The sequence below is a fragment of the Xyrauchen texanus genome, chromosome 9 (assembly GCF_025860055.1).
Source record: "Xyrauchen texanus isolate HMW12.3.18 chromosome 9, RBS_HiC_50CHRs, whole genome shotgun sequence".
In the NCBI taxonomy this organism is placed as follows: Eukaryota; Metazoa; Chordata; class Actinopteri; order Cypriniformes; family Catostomidae; genus Xyrauchen; species Xyrauchen texanus.
The window spans coordinates 32,840,573-32,864,973 of NC_068284.1; the positions used below are offsets into that span (position 1 = coordinate 32,840,573).

At 38.0% G+C, this 24,401-nt stretch overlaps 2 protein-coding genes across 2 annotated transcripts in view; both read left to right on the forward strand.

Annotated features, from left to right (window-relative positions):
• LOC127648831 (tenascin-R-like) overlaps positions 1-24,401 on the forward strand; it is a 206,342-nt gene that overhangs the window by 134,611 nt on the left and 47,330 nt on the right. Inside the window, exons 4-7 of the mRNA XM_052133605.1 lie at positions 11,244-11,786; positions 13,716-14,192; positions 21,302-21,565; positions 23,313-23,428. Of these exons, the coding sequence (XP_051989565.1) occupies positions 11,303-11,786; positions 13,716-14,192; positions 21,302-21,565; positions 23,313-23,428 (1,341 nt within the window). The 5' untranslated portion in view covers positions 11,244-11,302. The remainder of the gene's footprint in view (positions 1-11,243; positions 11,787-13,715; positions 14,193-21,301; positions 21,566-23,312; positions 23,429-24,401) is intronic.
• Positions 1-24,401, forward strand: part of si:ch211-14a17.10 (nuclear factor 7, ovary) — a 278,448-nt gene that overhangs the window by 71,954 nt on the left and 182,093 nt on the right. The gene's annotated exons all lie outside the window — the stretch shown is intronic.

A 24,401-nucleotide genomic window follows, 5' to 3' on the forward strand; every position in this document is an offset into this window, starting at 1 on the left:
AATCATATGCATAGTTTTGGAGCACACCCTGATGCTGCATAATTTATTGACAAAATGTTAGCTTACTGTATTGGTGGTGCATTATTTCAATCAATCTTTTTCTAATTAATAATACAGTCAAGAGAGGACAGGAAATGTATTTTAAGAGAAGGTCATTTAAAGGTTCCATTAAGACTTTAAAATAGTGCTGTCAGTAGATTCAAATGTTTAATTGCGGTTAATCGCATGTTTTGTAGTTTATCACGATTAATCGAAAATGCTGAAATTTGACACCATATAGACTTATTTTAAAATGTAACAATATAATGCTTTATTAACATTTTCCAAACAGTGCCTTCCACAGTATAAAGATAGAAATGCAGTAAAATAGCACCAATTCAAGTAACATTAAATGTTTCCCAAAGTCTTAGTGGGAGGTTGACTAATTGAAAGAACTAGTCACCATTGGTTGCATATTCATTGCAATGGGCATTCAGTCTTTTAAATTAAAATCCTCCAGAATATTAATCCGCTTTCCTAGAGCAGCTGCGTTCATGATTCGCTTTAGAGCGTCAACACCAGCGTTAAACACTGCTATGAACTCCATGCTTGCAAACAAAAACATCTCATTCTGCGTATTGTTGATAGTTAAGACTTGGCATGTGTCTGTGGTAATTAAAATGCACCTTTGAAAGGTCCCATGTGGGCTTGTTTTGCACATCAAATAGTGCTATGAGGTCCTTTCTACATCATTTTTATCACTGACAGGTACCTCTGTTGTGTGTGTTTGTGGTGTGTGTCAGTGGAATGACTCCATGCGGACACATTACAAAGGTTCCGTCCTCCCAACAAGATAATTTTTGGTGGTTTATGCTGTATCAACGCTAAATGCATTATACGCAATAAAGGAAAATTAATGCATTCAAGTTTTTTAATTAATCGCATGCGTTAGCGCATTAATTGTGACAGCTCTACTTTAAAACAAATACAGGTGACTCATGTTATGTTTTTGATGTTAAAATACTCCCATCCCAGCTTAATTCGCAGAGACAACTATAAGTCATTCGTAATTTCATTCCTCAAAAAGTATAAACTGTCTCTGTGGTGCCATCAAAATATTGCTCTGTTTGTTTGAGCATCCCGAACTGCTCAACACAGAAACAGTGGCTCAATCAATGACATGAGTTATTGGCAGGACTCTCCATTTATTGACAAATGGCAGACAGCTGGTGTGCTCAGGGGAAACCTGATTTCTTATTTTATTTTTTTTGCAATTTAATTTGTTGTCACTAGAGGCACAGAAATGACACATTTTCAATTTAATAATATGGAAACATTTTCTAAATCTCACCTGAGTGTTGTAATGTAATGATGTCAGGTCACAAATTGAATAACAAAGGCTTGTTTATCAGAGATAATCTAATTCATACACACAATCCGATTCTAGTGAAAATAACAAGAAAAGCTGTCCATGTCTAACAGCCCATTTGGTGAAGTGAAATGTCTCACATTTTGCTTTCCTAGAACACAGTTTCCTTGTGTCCCTACATGCTGAGGTCCACGTTGCCTTGGGAACTCTAGGAGTGAGAGCGAGAAGGAGGCTTTAAAACCCTCTGGGTCGCAGGTGCTAGAAATGAACAGTGTCCAATGATCCTGAAAGACAAGGCAATTTGGCAGGCACTGTAGGAATAATGAGAATAGAATGGTAATGTTGCAAGGCTGAGCTCTCTCGCAGGAGAAGGGCATTAGCAGACTGGCCGAGGCAGCTTCCACTGCAGTCTTCACGTCGAGGTGTTTGCACATTAACCTGCGCAAATAGGGGTTACAGAACCCCCCTCACCACCACCCGCCTACATGTCTGCGTCTGCCTTAGGGTAACACTCACCGCGCAGAGTTCACAGTCAGTTTCGAACAAAGACAACACAGACATCTCTTTATGCCAGTCTAGCCAGTTAAAGCAGAGGATGCTACATGATGCAATACAAGAGCGAGATGTTGAAAGATGAGAGATTGAGAGGGGGGGGGGGGCTCTCTAGAGAGGGATAAAGAGATGGATGAGGCGTATCTGTCTCTTAAGGGAACTGCTCCTCATGTTCTCTCAGTCGTGACATATAGTGATACTAGATTAGACAAACTTGAAATAAAGGAAGGACTCCACTTAGTTGGACAAGTGCTTAGCTCACTGCCAGACACACTGAGGTCAGTTGTAAGCACCTTGTCAAACCAGGGCAGAGAAAGAGAGAGAGAAAGACACTTAAGAGACATAGAAACTGAAATGATTGTGTTAACATTAAAGAACATTGATGGATGATTCAAACTTAATTTATAATTACATGTAATTATATATTTGAAATGGGGAGAGAGAGAGAGAGAGAGAGAGAGAGAGAGAGAGAGAGAGAAACGAGAGATTAAGTGTTTGTCTATTGAAACGATCCGTGGTATAATGTTCTTGTTGGGTGACTCCAAAAAAAAAAAAAAAACCCTGCAGCACAATGCTTGGTATTACTAAGAGATCTTGGTCCATTATTTAAACAATAGGTTCAGTTAGTATGACTTATGTGTAAGTGGTTTTCTGAACTTGGGTGCTTACCAGTGAACTGCATTTCAGAATCAGAATCAGCTTTATTGCCAAGTATGCTTACACATATTTGATGAATATAAAAAGACTAAACTGTGTACTGCACATAATTATTGCTCAATGGGGCAGTTTTAATTGTTCATGAAATGGATAGCCTGCATGAGGTAAAAAAAACTGTTCCTGTGCCTGACGGTTCTGGTGCTCAGAGCTCTGTATCGTCGGCCAGAAGGCAACAGTTCAAAAAGGTAGTGGACTGGGTGAGTGGAGTCCAGAGTGAATTTTCCAGCCTTTTTCCTGACTCTGGAAGTGAACAGTTCTTGAAGGGAGGGCAGGGGGCAACCAATAATCCTCTCAGCAGTCTGAACTTTCCTTTGCAGCAGCACCAAACTAGACAGTTACTGAAGTGCAGAGGAAAGACTCAATGACTGCTGAGTAGAACTGGATCAGCAGCGCCTGTGGCAGGATGAACTTCCTCAACTGGCAAAGGAAGTACAACCTCTGCTGGACCTTTTTAACAATGGAATCGATGTGGGTCTCCCACTTCTGGTCCTGTGAGTTGGTAGTGCCCAGGGACCTGAATTCTGGATTCCACTGCTGCCACAGTGCTGTTTAGAATGGTGAGGGGGTCAGTGTTGGGGTGTTCCTCCTAAAGTCCACAATCATCTCCACCGTTTTGAGCGTGTTCAGCTCCAGGTTGTTTTGACTATACCAGTGAGCCAGCCATTCTACCTCCCTTATGTATATAGACTCATTTTGGTTCATGCGAACTCCGGGATGGTTTACAATTTATATTAAAGCAATCTAGCCAAACTTGCAGAAATTAACCGCAATTGATGGTGTAAATTTGGATCTTTGCATGCTACCTGTCATAATATAATGTGTTTAGCTTTTCTATGAATATTCTCTCATCGTTTACTCACCCTCATACCATTACAGATGTGTATAACTTACTTTCTTTTTCTGAATACAAAGATTTTAAGAAGAATTTCTCAGCTCTGTAGGTCCATACAATTCAAGTGAATGGGTACCAACATTTTTAAGGCAGCATATAAGTAATTTATAAGACTCCAGTGGTTAAATCTATATCTTCAGAAGCGGCTGTGGCTCAGGTGGTAGAGCGAGTTATTCACTAATCGCAGGGTTGGTGGTTTGATTCCTGGCCCACGTGACTCCACATGCCAGTGTCCTTGGGCAAGACACTGAACCTCAAGTTGCTCCCAGTGGCAGGCTAGCGCCTTGCATGGCAGCTCTGCCGTCATTGGTGTGTGAATTAGATGCAGTGTAAAGAGGTTTGAATACCGCTAAGGTTAAAAAAGCACTATATAAGTGCAGACCATTTACCATTTATATGGCAGATGTGTGCGAGAAGCAGATACACTTTTCTTTTTACTATAAATTCTTCCATCCTGCCCAGTAGGTGGGGATAAGCACGAAGAATGTGAATCGCCCAAAAAAAGAAGAAGAATATAAAAGTGAATGTGAAAGTGAAAGTGGAGATTGATAGTAAAAAAGGACTTAAAAATGTATCTGTTTCTCAACCACACCTGTCATATCTCTTCTGAAGACATGGATTAAACCACTGGTGTCAAATTGATATTCACAATTTTGGTACCCATTCACTTGTACGGACACTTCACTTGTTTAGGAGAAATTCTTCTGACAGTCTTTGTGTTCAGCAATAGAAAGAAACTCATGTGCATCTGGGATGGTATAAGGGTGAGTAAATTATGAGAGAATTTAGATTTTTTGGTAAACTGTTCCTTTAAGAGTGGTTCAGTGTGTGTAATGTTTTTGTGGTTAATCCAAAGAAACAAATAATTAACACTTCTCTTCACAAGTCGTTATCTAGCTACAGTGGTGAACAGCTGCCACTTACGTTGATGATGCAAATATACTGGGGTGCAGGGGAAGGAGGGTACGAACTCAGGTTCAGACCAAAATATCATACCAAGTTTGAAAACATCCTTACAGATTATGATCATGCAAGGGGGAAAATCAATGCTGCCAACATGTAAATTTCACAATGACTTATGCAACCCTTTTTAGGAACCCTCTAGGGCAAGTGTAGAAAACATGTATACATACTGTACAGTAGTATTTATGTGTTTACATAAGCTTTGTAAGTCTGACACACTGCAAGCATGCATGTGTTTTTCTGTATCAGCTAGATTGAAAGGTATCCACGTGGGTGGGACAGAAAATAGAACAACAAGCAGATCATTACCACGAAAATCATACTTTTCATTTGAACTATCCACCTTAAAATTATTAAGGGAGCAAATTAATAAACAAACTTTTCTAAAAAAGAGAATACACAGACTGTTGTTGACCTTGTTGCCGAGACAATTTTGTTTAGGTTGTGAGAGAATGCACTCTCACATTAATGTGAACTATAAAACAGTCTTGTAAGTTTTGAAAAGTGCAAAAAAAATTCTAATTGGCTTCAATAAAAGTCTATTTGAAGCCTGTTTTTGATTTTGCAAGCAGTCTGTAGGTAGGCTTAACTCACAAATATAACTGTGCCAAACAGATTTTGTCGCTGTTTCAAAGTTATCTTGTCCAGTTTCATCTATTATCGCTCTTTCACACTTGAAGATCAGTTAGAGAAAGTATACATCAAGTTTCATCACTGCAGCTTTTAAAGAGACAAACCGCAGTAATGTTACTCACTATATTTGCTTTATCAACAAGGCATTTCCAGATCCAATGTGAAGCCAACAAACATTCCCATCTGTTATCTTGGCTAGAGGTTAATGCTTTTATTGACCTGATGCCTTAACATCATGTGGGCTACAAGTTTTTTTATCACCATTCTACTCTTTTTTTTTTTTTAAATCCCCTGCTTTTCCACTGATTAAATCATGACTTAAGAACACAACAACCACTTAAACGAATTGTGAGCGAATTGTCCTGCAGAACACTAGAGAATTACCAGCAGTCCTCAAAGACATGTAGGCATCTTTCAGGTTACTGTATGATGATTACGAATATACCACACCAAAGAGTTGAAGATATGTGGAATCACCTGAACATCTGGAAGAGCTGTAATTATCTGGCATCTTGAAATATAGTCATTCATGCTTTCAGTCCTGACATTTCAATCAGTGGTGTGTTTTTACTCTCGAAAAACAAATGTTGTGTATTGTAGGTGAAAATGAGCTCATCACACGGTCACAATAGATTCAAACTTGTGAAGATTGCAAATAATTGCATACATGTTGAGTAATATATTTTTTCTGCAATATTTTGCTTTGTATTGTGGTCTGACTGACTGGAATGGGGAAAAAAATCGAATATTGTTTTGTAAAATTTGTATCTGTTGTGTAACATGAGTCTTAATGTGTAATAACAGAGACTATTTAGCAGAGACACATTTTTAAATGTATTTCATCATTTACTCACCCTCAGGTCATTCTAAACTTCTTTGACTTTCTTTTCATTCAATACAAAATAAATTTTTTTAATCAATATCATATAATAAAAACAAGGGCAGTTGATATTCCAAGTCTTCTGAAAGCATACTGTACAATAGGTTCAATGGAAAGCAACTAAAAAAAATGTCAATTACAATCTTGACGTCCGTTGCATGTTCATGAGTACATGAGAGAAGCTTGTTCATGTAAAACTTGGAATTCATATTTTGTGTGTGTGTGTGTGTGTGTGTGTGTGTGTGTGTGTGTGTGAGCGTGTATTTATCACTTTGTGGGGACCAAATGTCCCCATAAGGATAGTAAAACCCGAAATGTTTGACCTTGTGGGGACATTTTGTCGGTCCCCATGAGGAAAACAGCTTATAAATAATACTAAATTATGTTTTTTGAAAATGTAAAAATGCAGAAAGTTTTCTGTGAGGGTTAGGTTTAGGGGTAGGGTTAGGTTTAGGGGATAGAATATAAAGTTTGTACAGTATAAAAACCATTATGTCTATGGAAAGTCCCCATAAAACATGGAAACACTACGTGTGTGTGTGTGTGTGTGCGTGTGTGTGTGTGTGTGTGTGTGAGCGTGTATTTATCACTTTGTGGGGACCAAATGTCCCCATAAGGATAGTAAAACCCGAAATTTTTGACCTTGTGGGGACATTTTGTCGGTCCCCATGAGGAAAACAGCTTATAAATCATACTAAATTATGTTTTTTGAAAATGTAAAAATGCAGAAAGTTTTCTGTGAGGGTTAGGTTTAGGGGTAGGGTTAGGTTTAGGGGATAGAATATAAAGTTTGTACAGTATAAAAACCATTATGTCTATGGAAAGTCCCCATAAAACATGGAAACACAACATGTGTGTGTGTGTGTGTGTGTGTGTGTGTGTGTGTGTGTGTGTGTGTGTGTGTGTGTGTGCTGTACATCGATAATTCTCACAAGAACACTTTAAAGTAGGCCACTATCACTATCAACTGCCATTGTATTTAAAGATGAACCAGAATTTTAATTTTTGGATTAACTTTTTCTTTAAAGAACAAGAGCATGCCATCTCATTATTTGGAGGTAAGGTTGGAAAGATTCTGAATGTCATTTTCATGTCTCTTCAAAAACTGTAATAACATAGCTTAGAACCTATAACTCTCTGTATATGATTATGGTTCTTAAAGACATTAATGTTTATCAGCAGCAACAACAGTCCCAGCGCCTTCACCTGAGAGCATAAAATTCTGTTTAAAGACCACACTACCGAAAAACTGGGATAATAATACAGTATATTAAATCAGTTCTTCTAATGTGAAATTAAGGCAATAATGATGCAATTGTGCTTTTTCTAGTTATAAAAATGCCTCTTTCCACTAGGTATTCTTCCATCACAGAACTTTACAGCACCACTTTCATTCATTAGAGGTAATGGCATTTGTAAACCAATATTTTGCAAATTTTCAGTCTAATATTTGCAATACCTTTCATATATACAAAATGTAGGTCTTTTTTTACATTTTGAAGACTGATGTGTCCCTTTCATGGAAAAGTCTTACATTTTAGAACCTAGCTATGGTACAGCTATAATAAAATCTTTGAAAAGTATATTATTATTGCAGTTACTAATGACATTTAGCACCAGGTTCTCAACAAACATGCGGTGCATAATGGGAGAGGGGCTGCACTCATCCGGCCGCACCCCGGCGCCATTTCAAATGGCTCTGCTCGCCGGGCACTCGTGGGCCGGCTATCCCAGGCCAATCAGAGTCTTGCAGTGCTGCGGTATCGTTACGTTTAGGGGCGATTCTGATTTAGAGGCTTTCAGTCATATTCCCACAGATGGTAGCTTTGCACCAGTGGCACACGCACCAAATGTCTGAACCTGCTGTTCCTCTCGTACTGAGCAAGATTACTATTGCACAACACATCAGTAGGGTAAAACGAACCTGTCTCACGATGGTCTAGTCCTAGCTCACATCGACGTCACTATGAACGCTTGGCCGCCACAAGCCACAAGTCTCTGTGGTAATTTTTCTGACACCTCCTACTTAAAACCCAAAAAGCCAGAAGGATCATGAGGCCCCGCTTTCACGGTCCATATTCATACTGAAAATCATAACACTTCATATTCCAAAGTGTGCAGTATTGAGAGCCTTTTCCAAATGCTCCATTTTCGGTAAAGGAAAATCCTGTTTCATTGTAGATCAGAGGCATAAATGTTGTGAAAAATCAATGCAAAGTTTTCATTATTGTGGATGTTTTCATTATTGTGGCTTTATGGGTGGGGGACATTTCCAAGTATGACCATACTTTATTTCATGATACTCTACCAATATTTCCAAGCCAATAATTTATATTTGTTGTTATATTTTTCACCAGAATATTTTTTGATCACGATTCAGAGTTTTCAGAGAATTCTGTTGCATTATAGTAGGTCAAAGATGGTTTTTATTTTCTTTTATTCCATTATTTATTCAAATATGTTACAGTTTTGAATAACAACACTAAGAGTATCACAGTGTTCTTCCCTGTTATGTTTAATTGAGAGCTTTCTAATGAAGTCTATTCATCATTCAGTCTAATGGCACTATTCTCTTCAATGCCTGTGGACTGCATGACATTGCTAAGATCTCCTGTCAAAGAAAAGTTTTCCATCAGCCCATTATAACAAGAGAAACACAGAGCTCTGTGCATGACCTGGACTGACTTCTTCTTTGAAGAAGAAAAAAAAACTGAAATCTGTAATGTGACAGTCTCTCTAGTTCTGTAGTTTTGTTGAATCTCTATAGTTCTGTAGCCTCTTTAATCTTTTCCATTAGAGAAAACACTAGAGCATGGGAAAGACATTTCTCAAATCTCCAGTGTTAAGTGCATAAAGGAAGGGGAAAGGCATTTTTGGAGTGTTAAATGTTTTGTGATTTGAAGGAGAGCCTTTCCATTTAAATGGACACTGTTTGGGCTACAATTTGTGAAGTGTTAATACTTAAAAAAAATATTTATCTGATTCTCTGATTTGCAAATGAGAAGTAAGGTTTGCCACTCAGTCATGTAAGAGACACGATGGAGGCGGAAGTGTCGGTACTAGCAGGGTTATCCCTACTTTATGAAAGTTCCAGAACTAAGAACTGTTGAACTCTATTGTGCCTGCTGATAACGGTGTTAATTTGCATGTGCTATCTGCCTTGTTTTAGCGCCCGAATCACTGAAGGAATTATACTAATCAGGTAACAGTGCAAAGACACCCAGAACATTTTTGCTGATCAAAATTTGCATGCAGCAATTCCATATCTTGTAGCTTCATTTTAAGTGTTACTGTAGTTGTTGGATAATGCAGAAGACTATAGCAAATTTGCATTCTTTACAGGAACTGTACAACATCACTCCTTCACTGAACCAGGCACATGTTTTGTCTCTTTAAATGTGTAAATCCTTTTTTTAAATGCTTTTAAAGTGCACTTGACAGCTTTGCTAATCTGGATATATGCCAGATATATTGTAACACACTTCTCCATCATTTGATCATCATGTGAAGAACTACTTCTGCCATGATCAACAGGAAATGTACACAAACATCTCTTTCACCGCCTTCTTTCTGTGGGAAGTAATAGTGCGATGTTGATTGCACTAGGCATATAAATACCACTGAGTTTAGAATAATGAGCATTCTATTATGCCTAATTTACAAAAAAAAGATGCATGATTTTACTAAAAGGAGTGTCATTGACTTGTCAGTTAGTTATTTCATTTTTGTTTGTGCCTGTTTAAGTTGGATTGCTTGTGGTTACTGAATAAGATGTATTCTACTTTAATGATATGCACAAACGTGGCACAACTGTTTAGTGGACTAGCTGTAAATTCTTTCTTCTATAAGAAATGGCGAAGCAGAAGACGTTTACTTTAAAGTCTCCTACATTTATCCAGGTGATTGAGCAGTGATAAAACATTATTTAATTTTTTTGTAGGGTAGAGGTTGTTTGCCATTCCAGTAAACAGAAAATGTCAAAGGAGATTATCACTCTCTGACCCCAGCCCCAAAGCCCAGGTGTCAGTCCCAATCAATGATTCATTTTACAGTTTGCTCTTGTCCTGGTTTCTGCTGCTGATAAGGGATTAAAAAGATTTAAAGAACTGGAAACCCAAGACTTGGGTCTCTCCCGATTCAATGAACTGTATCAACAAAGCTCTCTAAGACCACTAATCATATTGATCAGATGTTTGAAATGCTGTAGGGAAATCTTCTGAAAAGGATCAGAAAGTCATTTTCAACAAAACAAAATACTGAATCAATAGAAATTGTACTGAACCAGGTGTGGCTTTCTGTTTTGTGTGCAATTTCCTTTCCTGCAAAAACAAAACTTAAACCAGCCTAAGATAGTTTCCTAGTTTTAACTGGTTTAAGCTGGATTAGCTGGTCGGCCAACTGCTTTTCCAGCCTGACAGGTTGAAAAGTGTCAAAACTCCTTTAAAAACAATCAAACAGGTCAGCCTGAACACCATAGACTGGTTTAAATGCACGGTTTGGCCAAAAACAAAACGTATGTCATCAGTTACTCTCACATATTGATCCAAACTCATTTCACTTCATTCAATGACACACAAAAAAATTATATGCTAGGTAGAATGTTAGTTTCAGTAACCATTCACTTTCATTATATGGAAAAATGTTGACGTAAAAGTAATTGGTGACTTAGGCTAACACTCTGACTAGCATAACTTTTGGTGTTTTAAAACAAAAAGAAAAACAGAAGAATCAGTCATACAGGTCTGGAACCACTTTAGGGGTGGGTAAAAATATAGATTTTCCAATGCATCGTGATCTTCATTTGAACAATCTCGAGTCTGAAATCCCAAGGTCGATCTTTTACTCTATGCACAACACTCTATTTACTACAGTAAGAGGAAATAATTTGCATTTGCAACCAAATTCTGCACTATACGACTAAAATGTATATATTTGGCAACTGGCTGGTAAATGTTTAGATTTCACTCACCAGTGATTGTGTAATATAGTGGGGAAGTATATGGAGTGATAGCAGCAAGATCCTTTCATAATGTGTGTGTTTATATGTAAGCAAAAGAGACATTATAACTGAAATGTTCCCATATGAATCAATATCTAATCGAAATCAAATCGAAATCTGTATCAATACTCAGCCCTAAACAACATGAGGGTGAGAAACTGATGACAGAATTTTCATTTTTGGGTGAATTATCCCTTTAAGCTGTTTTTCTTTTTCACCAGGACTGATAAGACTAAAATATGTATTTTCTTGTCCACAGTGCCTATCTGAGGGTCTGTTTTAAGGTGTTGATGATCTTGCTCTAGCATCTCAGTTGTGATGTGGAGGTGCACCATGCAGATACAAGATTTAATGGTGAGCCTGGCTCTACTCTACTTTGGGGTTCAAGCTGTTCCTAACTCAACCAGCAAACTAGTGAGGACCGCGCGAGTGAGGAGACAGGCTCCAGATGGTGGGGGTCTGCCTAACAACGAGACCAAGCCTATGGTTTTCAATCATGTATACGACATCAATGTACCTTTAGAGTCCCTGTGCTCTGTGGACCTGTACACAGTACCAGGCCCAGGGAAAAAAGGTCCACCTGGCAGTGATAAGATGCCAACTGAGTACACTGAAGAGACTATGGACTCGGACAGCCAGGTCACCTTCACCCACCGCATCAATATCCCAAAGCAGGCCTGTGCTTGTCCCGCAGCTGCCACCATGCAACAGTTGGCTAACCGTATAGAGATGCTGGAGAGGGAGGTGTCTCTGCTTCGAACACAGTGTAGCTCTAGCTGCTGTGGAGAGAGCTCTGTCATGGGTAAGTCCGAGATGACTGCAACATTGTCCAGCGCAACAACAACAAAAAAATACTGTTTGCACCTTTAAATTGATCTGTAATGGCTTAATCCAAAATATCTTCTTCAATCACAATCTTGAGGCTTTTATTTGCGCCCGATAGACAAAACAAGAGTGTTTACGCGTTGTATCCTGGTCCTTCTGTCTGTTTCAACGTGACAGCAGTGCTAAATGTATTAGAAGCTGTTTTGTGCATTGACCCAAGGGGACAACAGAACTGTGGACGGTGGCAGTGTTGTGCTTGTTTAAAGTCTCAAAGGTGCACTCGAGTGGATTCACACCTGCAAACCTGGGCTGTAGAGCCCCTCCAGGACTGCTAAAAACAGCTGAAGCACTGCAGTAGTAAAGACAAAGTCATATTAAGCTAAACAAATGAGGTTAGATCATGAACTAGATTAATTACAGGACTGCTGCCGCAGAGGTCTTCTCCCCAAGCCTTCATAGACTAAACATTTCAGGTCTGATAGCAGCTAAAGGTTTGTTGAATCAAACTAGACTAAATGTGCAAGAGCTAATAAGATTGCAGGTTATTGCCTCAGAATTCTTATTATTCATCTTTTTATTTCAGTTTAATTTTAGTCCAACCTGTTTTTTTTAACAAAACTTTATTACAAAATTTTGAAATAAGATGTACTCTTAAGCCTGTACACTAGGGAAATTTTAATTGCATATTTTTTCAATCATTTTAACAGCAAAAGGCTGTACAGCAAATATACTATCCATAAACATTTGAGTTTTAATTATTTGCAAATACAATGTGGGAACTGCTCTGTGGGTTTTCTGCCCCCACCATGAACTTTGAAATACAGAAATGTATCAAAATGGGAATAGAGATACATTTAAATATGCAGTATTAACATGGTCTAATTGGGGTCTCTTTTCAAAAATGTCTAGTCATGAATTTACAAATTGCCTTTTAAAAATGGAATCGCATACTACCCTACAACTCCTACTATTTCTACGGTATATGGATGTGTATCCAAATTTATCTTATCATTTTATTGAGTTCTGTGTAAATCCATTTCTAAATGGGCAATATATTGGGGATCCTTGAAAATGTTGCTAATCGGGACCCCAACAGGAGTAAATTTAAAGATTATAAGTTAGGAACAGGGAGATCTGTACCTCCTATTTTTTGAATTATTTTTACTTTTACATATTTTGTCAAATCACAGTACCAGATATAAACTAGATAAAGAAAATGGTGAAAAAGCTGCTTACAGTTCATACAAAATCTTTGTTTTGTACACTGACCCTTAACACTTACTATTTTAAACCTTGACTTGCACAATATAAAAGTAATATTGGCATCATATTCATGATGTTAGCAAGAGGAGAGCTGGCCCCACCATGAGCCTGGTTTCTCCCAAGGTTATTTTTCTCCATTTACCAACATCTTATGGAGTTTTGTGTTCCTTGCCATAGTAGCCTTCACCTTGCTCACTGGGTTTCTAAATTCATAATCGTATTTTATAAAACTACACAATGATGACCCTTAAGACATTATAGATATTACAGTTTCATTTTCTGTTAATGCATGATTTTCTGTAAAGCTGCTTTAAAACTGGAAAAAAGAAAAATCTAATAAAAACATAAACAGCTTAAACCAGTCTAAGGCCATTTGCTGGTCTTAGCTGGTTTAATCTGGGCTCCCATCCAGCCCAAGCTGGTTTTCCACTTGTTTGATTTGTGGTTGACAAGCTGACCAGATGATAATACCCAAAGCACCATCTACAACAGTTCAGCCTAACTATCTTAAACTGGTTTAAGCAAGGTTTTTCAGGTGACAAAACAATTGGTGACAATTTACAATATCTAAAAACATATAAACTTGATGTTGGAAAAACTACCAAAATATTTCACAGTGTCAACCATATGTTTTCACCTTTAGGTCGCTTGGACTTCATCCCTCAGTGTGGCAGTCATGGCACCTTCAACATGGAGGTTTGTGGATGTTTGTGTGAAGAAGGCTGGATGGGCAAGAACTGCTCTGAACCTCGCTGCCCAGACAACTGCTCAGGCCAGGGCATTTGCATCGAAGGCGAGTGTGTATGCGACCGTAACTTTGGTGGTGAGAACTGCTCCGAGCCTCGCTGTCCAGGTGATTGCTCTGAAAGGGGGTTTTGTATCGATGGTGAGTGTGTTTGTGAGGAAGCCTATGCCGGGGAGGACTGCTCGCAGGGAAGATGCCTGAATGACTGCTCAGATCAAGGAGTCTGTGTAAACGGAACCTGCCTGTGTCGACCGGGCTTCCTGGGTGAGGACTGCTCTCTCATCTTCTGTGCCAACAACTGCAGCCAGAAAGGCGTGTGCAAGGATGGGTTCTGCGCCTGTCAAGAGGGCTATACGGGAGATGACTGTGCTTCAGGTCAGTGTTCCAACATGTATGGTTCAGTGGCATGTGGTGGGCCTTAAAATGTAAATGTCCCCTCTCTGAATTGGGGTTCTTTTAGTCCAATATACTGAAGATCCATTTGATGTTTACACTTCAACTAGCAACCAATAATGAAAAATTAAATTACATTAAAATGTAGTTAACCCAAAAATGAAATTTCTGTGATAATTTTCTCATCCTTATTATGTCATCCAAATTATTTAGTTTCTTTCATGGAACACAAAATGAGGTCAGTAATCAGATAAATCTTATGTAAACGCAGTTCTCTTATAATTCAGTTCACTTGACAACTGAGCTAAGCTGATGCTGATCAATCTCAATCTCCATGTACTGCGTCATTGTGGATGTACTGCGGATTATGTTATGTCTCTCGCTGCATCTGGTGAGTGGTCAATCAAGGACAATGCCACCCCTTCCCCCAGTAAGGGCGAGGAGTGTGCACGCACCACTGACAAGGAGATACTTTGCGTCCTTTCAAGGGTGGTCGAAGATTTTGGTCTCGAGAGATCCCCTCCAGAGGAACCTGAAAAATCTCACCTTGATGAATGTACATGCAGTCCGGATATCGTCAATTGACTGTATTCCGCAGATCTGCCCTGTTCTTCCCAGAAGTTCATAACGAACTTACAAAATCCTGGCATGCACCCTATTGAGCTCACTTGCACAGCTATTCCACTCTCCTCACTAAAATGGACCACGGGGAATAAAAAGGTTATGCCCAACTACCCCCTGTGAAGAGGCTGTAGCGGCACATCTCAGGCCAGTGAGTAGTAGGGCATGGAAATCATGCCTCGTTCATCCTTCCAAACCGTGTCGACTGAAGTCTGCCCTGACTGGAAAAGCATACTCAGCCACGGGCCAAGTTGGTTCAGCAATCCACTTGATGGCAGTGCTTGAAGTGTTCCAAGCTAAGATCCCCAATCAAATGGAGGGGCAAGGCTACGATCTAGAGACATTCAAAGAGCTCTGCACCGCTACAGACTTAACGAAAATAACTGAACAGGCCATTGGCAAGTCAATGGACAACCTAGTGGTTTTGGATTGTCAAATCTGGTTGACCCTCACAGAAATGCTTGACATGGAAAAGCCGCCCTCTTTGATGCGCAGGTGTCTTCAGCAATCCTTTATGCCAAAACGGAGCAGTACTTCATTACAACCGGCTCGCTCCCACTCTGTCTCGAGCCAGCGCTTGGATAAAAACTCCACGCCACCGAGCCACCAGTAAAGCCGTGCAAGCCGTGGCCCAAATAAAGGCAGCCACCTCAGCACCTTATACGCCCACGCGATTGGTTTGCGTCGATAGATGGGGAGTATTTTGTTCTCTGTTAACAGTAGAACAGTATAAAAGAACAACACAGCTAACCATTACCCAAGACAATGAATGCACACATTTACTGATATCTAGAAATTGTTCATTGTCTAACTCACTCAGTGTTCTTAAAGCAGTCAGGCATTTAAAAAAAATCCATCGAAGAGGAAATTGAGCCAAAATAGAGGCTCGTTTGAGAAATCGGGAACATAATTTTCCTAACTTATATTTTCTCTCAAAGGGTTTAAGCCAATTGCAGATAAATGAGCCACTGTATTGGAACATTCTATATGTGACTAGTATACTTTCTTCAAGACTAATATAAAAATGTTCACAGGGAAAAACAGTAACCATTTTCCCAGTTACAGGCACACCCAACAGATGAAAAAAATTTCATGGTAGACCCCCCACTTCCTCAGTTGTAGCTGTAAAACTGGTGACAACTCACAGTGTCACATCATTCATTTGTCAAAAGTCACATTCACTTGGGAAGATGTGTCATATTTACCAGGCCGAAGCAATTTCTCCATCATGCTTACCCAGCTTCACAGTTGGTTCACAGAAATGGCTGGCAAAACCCCACATCACTGAAGATAACTGTCATCTCATGAGAGGGAGAGGGAAGGGCAAATCATATTACCAAAGCAGTTCTCTCACTCTCATTTTCTGCAAGACTGAGTGGAGGCAAAATTGCTTATTTCATTGCAATTAGGAGAAAATAGTGGGGTAGTATGTGTGAGGGGTGGTGGAATATGGCGAGTGGCTGCTCAATTATTACACTCTACACAGCTTCTGAAGAATCTCTGCTCTCTTAGGTCTTCATATTATCAAGGGAATGAATTAGGATATGGCTTTTCTTTCAGTTACTCTATCCAATTTTCTCGTTTCATTACGCTGATGAAACCAGGAGAAAAAAAAAAGTATTTTGCAAACAGGTTGCAATGGAAAAAAAAAAAATAGACAAGGAAATGGAATGTGATGAGAATATTCCTTTTATGGAATATTCAAATAGCTTTTAATGGAATATTATTTGAAATGTCTTTCTGTGATGAGAAGTATACAATTAAATTTCCATTATTTTTCTAATAAACATATATTATGCAGGGCTTAAATCACAAACATGAACTTTAAAATAGTTTTACATGCTTTTACTAGGATATGCCTTTAAACTATAAACCTACATATTTACTTATCATAATCTATTGTTGTGTGTTTAATAACTTAATAAATACAATCCAGAACTAATGCATTAATTACAATAAAGTAAGAGAGGCAGCAAAAGTAAAAGAAAAAAATCAGAGATAACTGAGTTACCGTAGACTTCGTCAGTTCGAACCAGTCTGGCTATTCTCTGTTGACCTCTCTCATCAAAAAGGCATTTCCATCCGCAGAACTGCCACTCACTGGATTCTTTTGGTATTTGTCACCATTTGGAGTAAATTCTAGAGTCTGTTTTGCGTGAAAATTCCAGGAGATAAGCAGTTACAGAAATACTCTGGCACCGACAATCATCCATGTGATTATCTAATCAGCCAATCATGTGGCAGCAGTGCAGTGGATAAAATTATGCAGATATGGGTCAGGAAATTCAGTTAATGTTCACATCAATCATCAGAATGGAGGATAAATGTGATCTCAGTGATTTGGACCATGGCATGATTTTTGTGCCTGATAGACTGTTTGAGTATTTCTGTAACTGCCGATCTCCTGGGATTTTCAAACACAATAGTCTCTAGAATTTGCTCAGAATGTAATCAAAAACAAAAAACTTCAATTGATCAGCAGTTCTGTGGATGGAATTGCCTTGTTGATGAGAGAGGTCAACAGAGAATGGCCAGACTGGTTTGAACTGACAAAGTCTACGGTAACTCAGATGACTGCACTGTACTAATGAGGTGAGAAGAATTCTGAGAAGCGGGTTGGCACTGTTTTGGCAGAACGGGGGGGACCTACACAATATTAGGCAGGTATTTTTAATGTTGTGGCTGATTGGTGTATATATATATATATATATATATATATATATATATATATATATATATATATTAGTACTTGGAATATAACAGAAAAGAAATAAATAAACACACATGAGGATTACTTTTTCAGAGCCAGATATTAAAGGGATAGTTCACATATAAATGAAAATTCTGTCATCATTTACTCACCCTCATGCCATCCTAGATGTGTATGACTGTCGTGTGGATGGACCTACATAGCTGAGATATACTTCTAAACATCTTTGTTTATGTTCAGCAGAAGAAAGAATGTCATACACATTTGGGATGCCATGAGGGTGAGTAAGTGATGAGAGAATTTTGGGGTGAACTATTCCCTTTAAACTGAAAACTATAAAACCCCATTGGAAAATTGAATGGAAAAGTTGTTTTGTTTTAAACAGCTTGGAGATTTCAGAGTTTCCTGTTTTTGTCTGGTTCTATGTTCTTTGCAAATTTAAATCTGAATAGACCTTGACCCCTGGTACATATGTACACAAGTTTGTAACTGTCACTAATTAGGAGCATATTTTTTCCAAAGCAACAATGCTTTAAAGGGTTAGAAGCACTTTGCTTCTTCATGTTTCCACATGTTTCCTCATTAGAAAGTTGCTAGCACTCTTAAGAAATGTATTTTCTATTAAGATATTAATTAATATGATAATATAATTAACATTAATACCTTTCATAACATATATAACATATAAATAATATTTAGACATTACAGGAAATGTTTGAATTTTTTTTTATCAAATCTTGAATTGTATTTCCATCAGCTTTCTAGTTTGTACCTAACTGACTTTAGGTGATATTCTTTGAAGAAATCAGAGGCATCCAGTCGGACTGACTGGTGCTCCCTTGTTTAAGACTGTATCTTCTCATCTTCCTGGGTGCTCGTCGTAAAAAATAACAAGAGGAACTAAATAGATCTGGGGAAAAAGAACAGATGCTAGAGTGATACATTTCACTAAGTGAGCACCATGGGACTTTCTCCTCTTCTTGTGGGGTCTGTGGTAGAGGGGGAGCTGAAGAAATGCCAATCTGTCCTGTTCATGTGAAAGGAGCTGAATTGCTTTCTCGAGTCTTTAGTAGTTCCCTTAGGACCACTTATTGCTACTCCTCAGAGCCAAGAATCAGGAGGAAGTCTATTGTGTTCTGGGGACCTGGATTTTTAGTCTCATGGGTAGTCTGTTTGGGATTTTTAAACCTTGTTTTTAATAAAAGTACCAGAATTTGAGAATTCATCACAATACTATGAGGTGACAAATTTGTACCAATTTGTATGAATTCATTTGTATGAAAATGTATGATTTATACATCAACCAATCACATACACTTCACGAATACACATTCAGAACCCAGAAGTGTCACTTTGTTCCGTATTACACATCAGGGCTTTTAACATTAATATCATAGTTATGTTTATGATCTGGGTAGTGTAAGTTATTGCAATATAGTGTTAGATTTAGGGATGGGGTTTGGGTTAGGATATAAAGTAACCAAAGCACAGTTTTAGAACAAATACGACATCGGGAACTTCAAGGACTGAATGTAAGTGTCTGTCATTGGTAGCTGTATAATGAATTTACCACCACATAGTATTGTGACAAAATCTTGTGAGATAGGGTTGGAGCCTCAATGTCCCACAACACCAGGTGGTGACTACTTCAAACAGTTGCATTACAACTCCATGAACTCTCTAAATAAAAACAACCATTTTCATAACAATGCTAGCTGGGATTCACTTTGTTCAGGCTTTTTTCAGACAGGCAGCAAAATTCTGATATTTTACATTGGCATCAAGTGGTGACAGGTAATCTGTACCAAAATGAATTATTGTACAAAACTAAACCAAAATACACTTAAAATAAACATTGGAATGTATAAATATTATACATTATCAATATTATGGGCTCTATTTCCTTGAGTGTGCAATGTCTTTTCCAATTTTCCTTTGAGCCCTAATTCTAATTCTTATCCTAATTGTCGTGCCAGCGTAAAGTTCAAATGGGCGTGTGTGTGAGTGTAGATGCGCTACTGTGGGTGTAGATGCGCAATCTGTGGGTGAATTGTATGTAAATCGAGTGGCGCAAAGGAGAGAGTAAAATGTTTTGATTTGGTATGATTTTTGTTTACCACTTCATTATTTTGATATTAGGTTTGTTTGAGATGCCAAACGCCTCACCTTGAAATTAGAAGAGAGTTGGCGGGTGAATTAAGGGAAGGAGTGAAATAAGCAGTTATGATATCAAAGGCAGATATCGTGTGATTCATGTTCCTGTGCTTTGTTGTTAATAAAGTGGATGCAATTTAAATTTTATTGCTGTTAAATGAAAATATATATGATGAACAAGACACTCAACCTGTTATTTAATTCCCTCCTTAAGACGTGTCTTCCCATCCATTTTTAGTTTAATAAAGACACGTATTTTCAATGTTTCAGAAATATGATATCAATCACATATGATTGTTGTCGGAATGTTGAGAATATCATATATAATTTATACACATAATAACATAATATTAGAGATAAAAATTAACATTTTATAAGAGAACCAAACATCACAGTTGTTTAAGCCAATGAGCATTAAGCTGTGTTATCAGCATTTCATTTTCCACCATGCTTGCAGTTCACACAATTTGGAAAAGGCGGCCGTCTCACTCATTTTTTGATATACGTCACCATGACATCAGAGCAATCCGGACAGATTTCTAACCGGCATGCATCTGCCGGTGATCACTGGTGATAGGTTTCGTGGAAGAACTTGCTCATCTCAAATTAGCTTAATATTTTTTTTTATTTGAGTGTAATTTGAATTTAGAAATATTTTTGGTTTATTTTTTCATGTTTCAACAAATCAAATTAATCTTTCAATCTGGTGTAATTGAAGTGTGTTCTGATACAATCACGGTTAATTGTCAATAAAGTGGCATGCCATGAAGTCACGATTTGTGTGTCAGTAGACGAAAATTATTGATAATTCTTAGAACATTCTCTGCAATTTAACGGAGCCTACATCCATACCCTCAACAAAATTTTCCATGCGTATAAAAGGAACGTGTCCCATTAACAAGGACAAGCAAAATAATGTAAATCCATATTTATATTCTTCCAATTCATTGCACACAGTCCATTTACCCTACCAACGTCTAATGTACGTTAATGTATGAATGTACATGTGTAATGCATTGCTCTGCGCTTAGCACTTACAAGCTTAAAATAGGACCCTATATACTAGATTAATAAATGGTTTTAAGAAGATGAGGGCTTTGTGTTTAGCTTTTTGTCCATTTTGGCTTCTGCTTTATTTGGCTAGCCTCTACCAAATGACAGCCAAAATAACAAAGTTTAATTGGACATGGAGTTTGATGTCAACAAATAAATGATTTTTCTCCCTATTGTTATTTGCAATTAACTTTGTTTTTACCTGCTGTCCACAACCCTATCGGAACAGACCTGCAACCCATTTATAGGTCGTGACCCAACAGTTGAGAATCAATGGAATACACTAATTGAACAAACAGATATGATAAAATAACTCTGAGTGTGGGCAGTCAGTACTAAAAATCAGATTTGAAAAGCAAATTCAGTAATTCAGTTTTTTTAAAAAGGCATCTTTGATCAAATAATGTTAAATACTTGCAGTCTGATGTGCCTCAGTGCACATCACAGACATTTCCCTAACCATATTTACAGTGTCCCCTAAGAGTGATTGCTTTTTCATCAGAATGACACAATTCATATTCATGTGCTGTTCTTTCCCTTTCTTTACATACAGTGTCACCTCCTATGAATTTGCGAGTCCAAGGGGTTTCAGAACATACCATTGATCTGGAGTGGGAGGGGTCTAGGATCCTGACAGACTTCCTAATCACATTTGCCCCTACAACCCCTGGTGGAGTCCAGCTAGAGATCAGAGTTCCAGGAAACATTACCAACACCACCATCAAAGGGTTGAAGCCCGGTCTGGAGTACAATATCAATGTGTATGCGGTCATCAATGACATTATCAGCTCGCCAATGAACACCTTGGTCTCAACCTGTGAGTGTACTCCTTTACTGAGAGCCATTCAATAAACATCAGTGTTCTGGTCAGATAAGGCTCTATGCATGAAAATGTATGAGTAGTTTTGCATAGAATTGGGATGTGACATTTTCATTGTAGTTGTGTCATTACTCGAGCATGACTCAGGTGTGATAGTCCTAGATACTCCTTTGCACAGTCCCATTTACACACACACGTACCTCATGTTACTTCTAAAGAGGAACAACTGGCTGTATTTGCCAAAAGGATATGATTAGACAACGACCACCTGCTGGGTAGAAGCGCCAGATTGGCAAAAGGCTGCAGGCCATTCCGTGTAGAGCCAATGCCTGTCAGCCTTGAGAAAAATAGAAGCCTAGAAAATAGAACACATCATAAAAAATATCCCATTATTTGTGAAAAGCCAATTGGGCTTTCTGCAAACAATTACAAAGCACCACTGACTATCCTTATGTTTTGTATATTTTTGCAGGTCATTTTGTGATTCATAATCAGAATTTAATGAATTAGAAAGCAATAGCTGTTTGCATTTGGCATCTGGCAGGTATCTTACTTGAAAGAAAGAAAGAAAGAAAGAAAGAAAGAAAGAAAGAAAGAGAAAGGATTGTAAATTAGCCATTCAATGCAGACACATCTACAAAGAGATGTCTTTCAATAGGCTGTTTGTAGAAAACTCATCATAATTTGAACACCTCTATGTAAGAACTGTCTCAGTGATCGATAGGTTGCAATTTTTGTGTCTGAGATTCTTTGAAAAAATGAATACAAAAGATCGCATAGCTAGTTTAATATTTTATTAAATCCTTGAAGATTTCCTTTCAGCAACAGTAGGTAAGAAGAATATATGGGGAGATTACTTCAAATAAATCTCACAATGGGACTTTATGTATTGCCCCATCTACTGTATAAGTTATTATACACATAGATTCAGCAGAACTTGCTGTAATTCCAACAGAGATGATGTTAAACTGCTGAAATTTCAATTGTATTTCAAATTATTTTCAAACACTCTGGATGCTCTGACCATTGTTGACACTAAAGCCATCTTTACACTCCAAAGGTGGCATAGAAGCTGCATCTGAAGTAGCATTTAGGTGTAATTATACATACTGTTTAATGCTGCTCAGAACAGGCATAAATGCATTTACGCAGGAATTACAATGTTATGAAATGTTTTAATTATATAATTATGAATATAGAAATATGAAATTAATGGGAATAAGGAGTTATACTTTTAAATCTAAAACAAAATTATGAAATGACAACAACAAAATGTATGGCTGCTTTGATGCTGTATTCCATATACACAGATACAAGGGGCTGAGATCGGTCAGAGCAGGCATAATTTAGCCTGACTTTTATGCAGCATTGCGTCTTTACACCGAATTTTAACTGGGCTGTGTAAAGATGCCTTAAGAAGACTAGACCACAACATGACAGATATAATAACATTTCTTGAGTTTTATGCTTTGAATTTCCTGACTCTGCTTGTTATACAATAAATGTTTTTGATTGACAGATTGTAGACATACAGCATATATGTAAGTGAAGTAATATTCATTAAAACTAAAATAAAACCTGAAAGTAAACCGCATATTCAACCTCTCTGTATCAACTCTTTTGACTACTCTCTCTTCACAGAGGGAAAAGAGAAGAGCAAAGATTTGTCTAGGTTGTGGAAAATGTTGATTTATTGAACACTCACAGAAAGGAGGCCAATAATGCATCAATCTGTACCTTTTAGATCTCTCGAATCCAGATGGTTTACTCTTCAAATCCATCATGGAGACATCCGTGGAGGTTCAGTGGCAACCGTTAGACTACTTGTTTGATGGTTGGGAAATAAGCTTCATTCCCAAGGTAAGGCTTTCATTAGAAGGTCACACTTCAATTGATTCTGCCCCTGCTGTAGCTCCTGGCATCACAGCAAAGAGGCATTCTGTATTCTCGTAGCATTGGGGCACCAACCGCATTGTATATTGGCAACAAAATATGATAATTGCATTGTAAGGTTTGTATCTGAATACAGTGGAAAGTTCCATTAAAAATCCAAATTTACTCATTTACTCATGTCATATCTTCTGTAGAACACAAAAGGTAAATTTGTGGCAAATAAATTCATGCTACTATTTTTCCATTTAATGAACGCTAATGAAATATCTGGTCATAATGGATAACAGCCCATCAGAGGGACATATTATCAGTTATTAACGACTTTGCACAAAGTTATTGTATGAATTCGGAAGACCAAAGATGGTTCAATATCTGATATAAGTTCAAGCCAAAGATGGTTCAATGTCTGACAGGTGCCTCTCGGCATGATCAATTTTAATCTGCCGGCAGTTCAAATAAATTATTGTGCATCACGGCAGTAACATACAACATCCAGGCAGGGATGTTCTCACTAATCCCCTTTGAGATGTTCCATCTGGAGAAAGGAAAAAACATTCTCACCATGTACACAATGCACTCTCACAGAATAAAGAAAACATCCAGCTCCTCTGTGCCAACAAAATACAGAGCATGTGCTCAGTGCCTCATTAGAAAATAGCAGTGGGAGACATCGCTTTATGCAAAGCAGCATGTCTCCTGTGCAACATACCTGTCGTTTCATATTAATGTGAAGCATCTCTCCCTATAAATAACAACAAACACACTTCACAGCCCCTAAGGTATTTCTTTTGGTTGTAGTGTTACTTTTAAGACCAGCTATTGAGAAGGTAAACAAAATGTTCCAAATCTACCAAACTGAACTGACATATGAGAGGCATATTGTTCTGCTAGTAATGGAAACTGATAAAGTGGGGATTATGGTTTACTTAAAGCTTTCCAA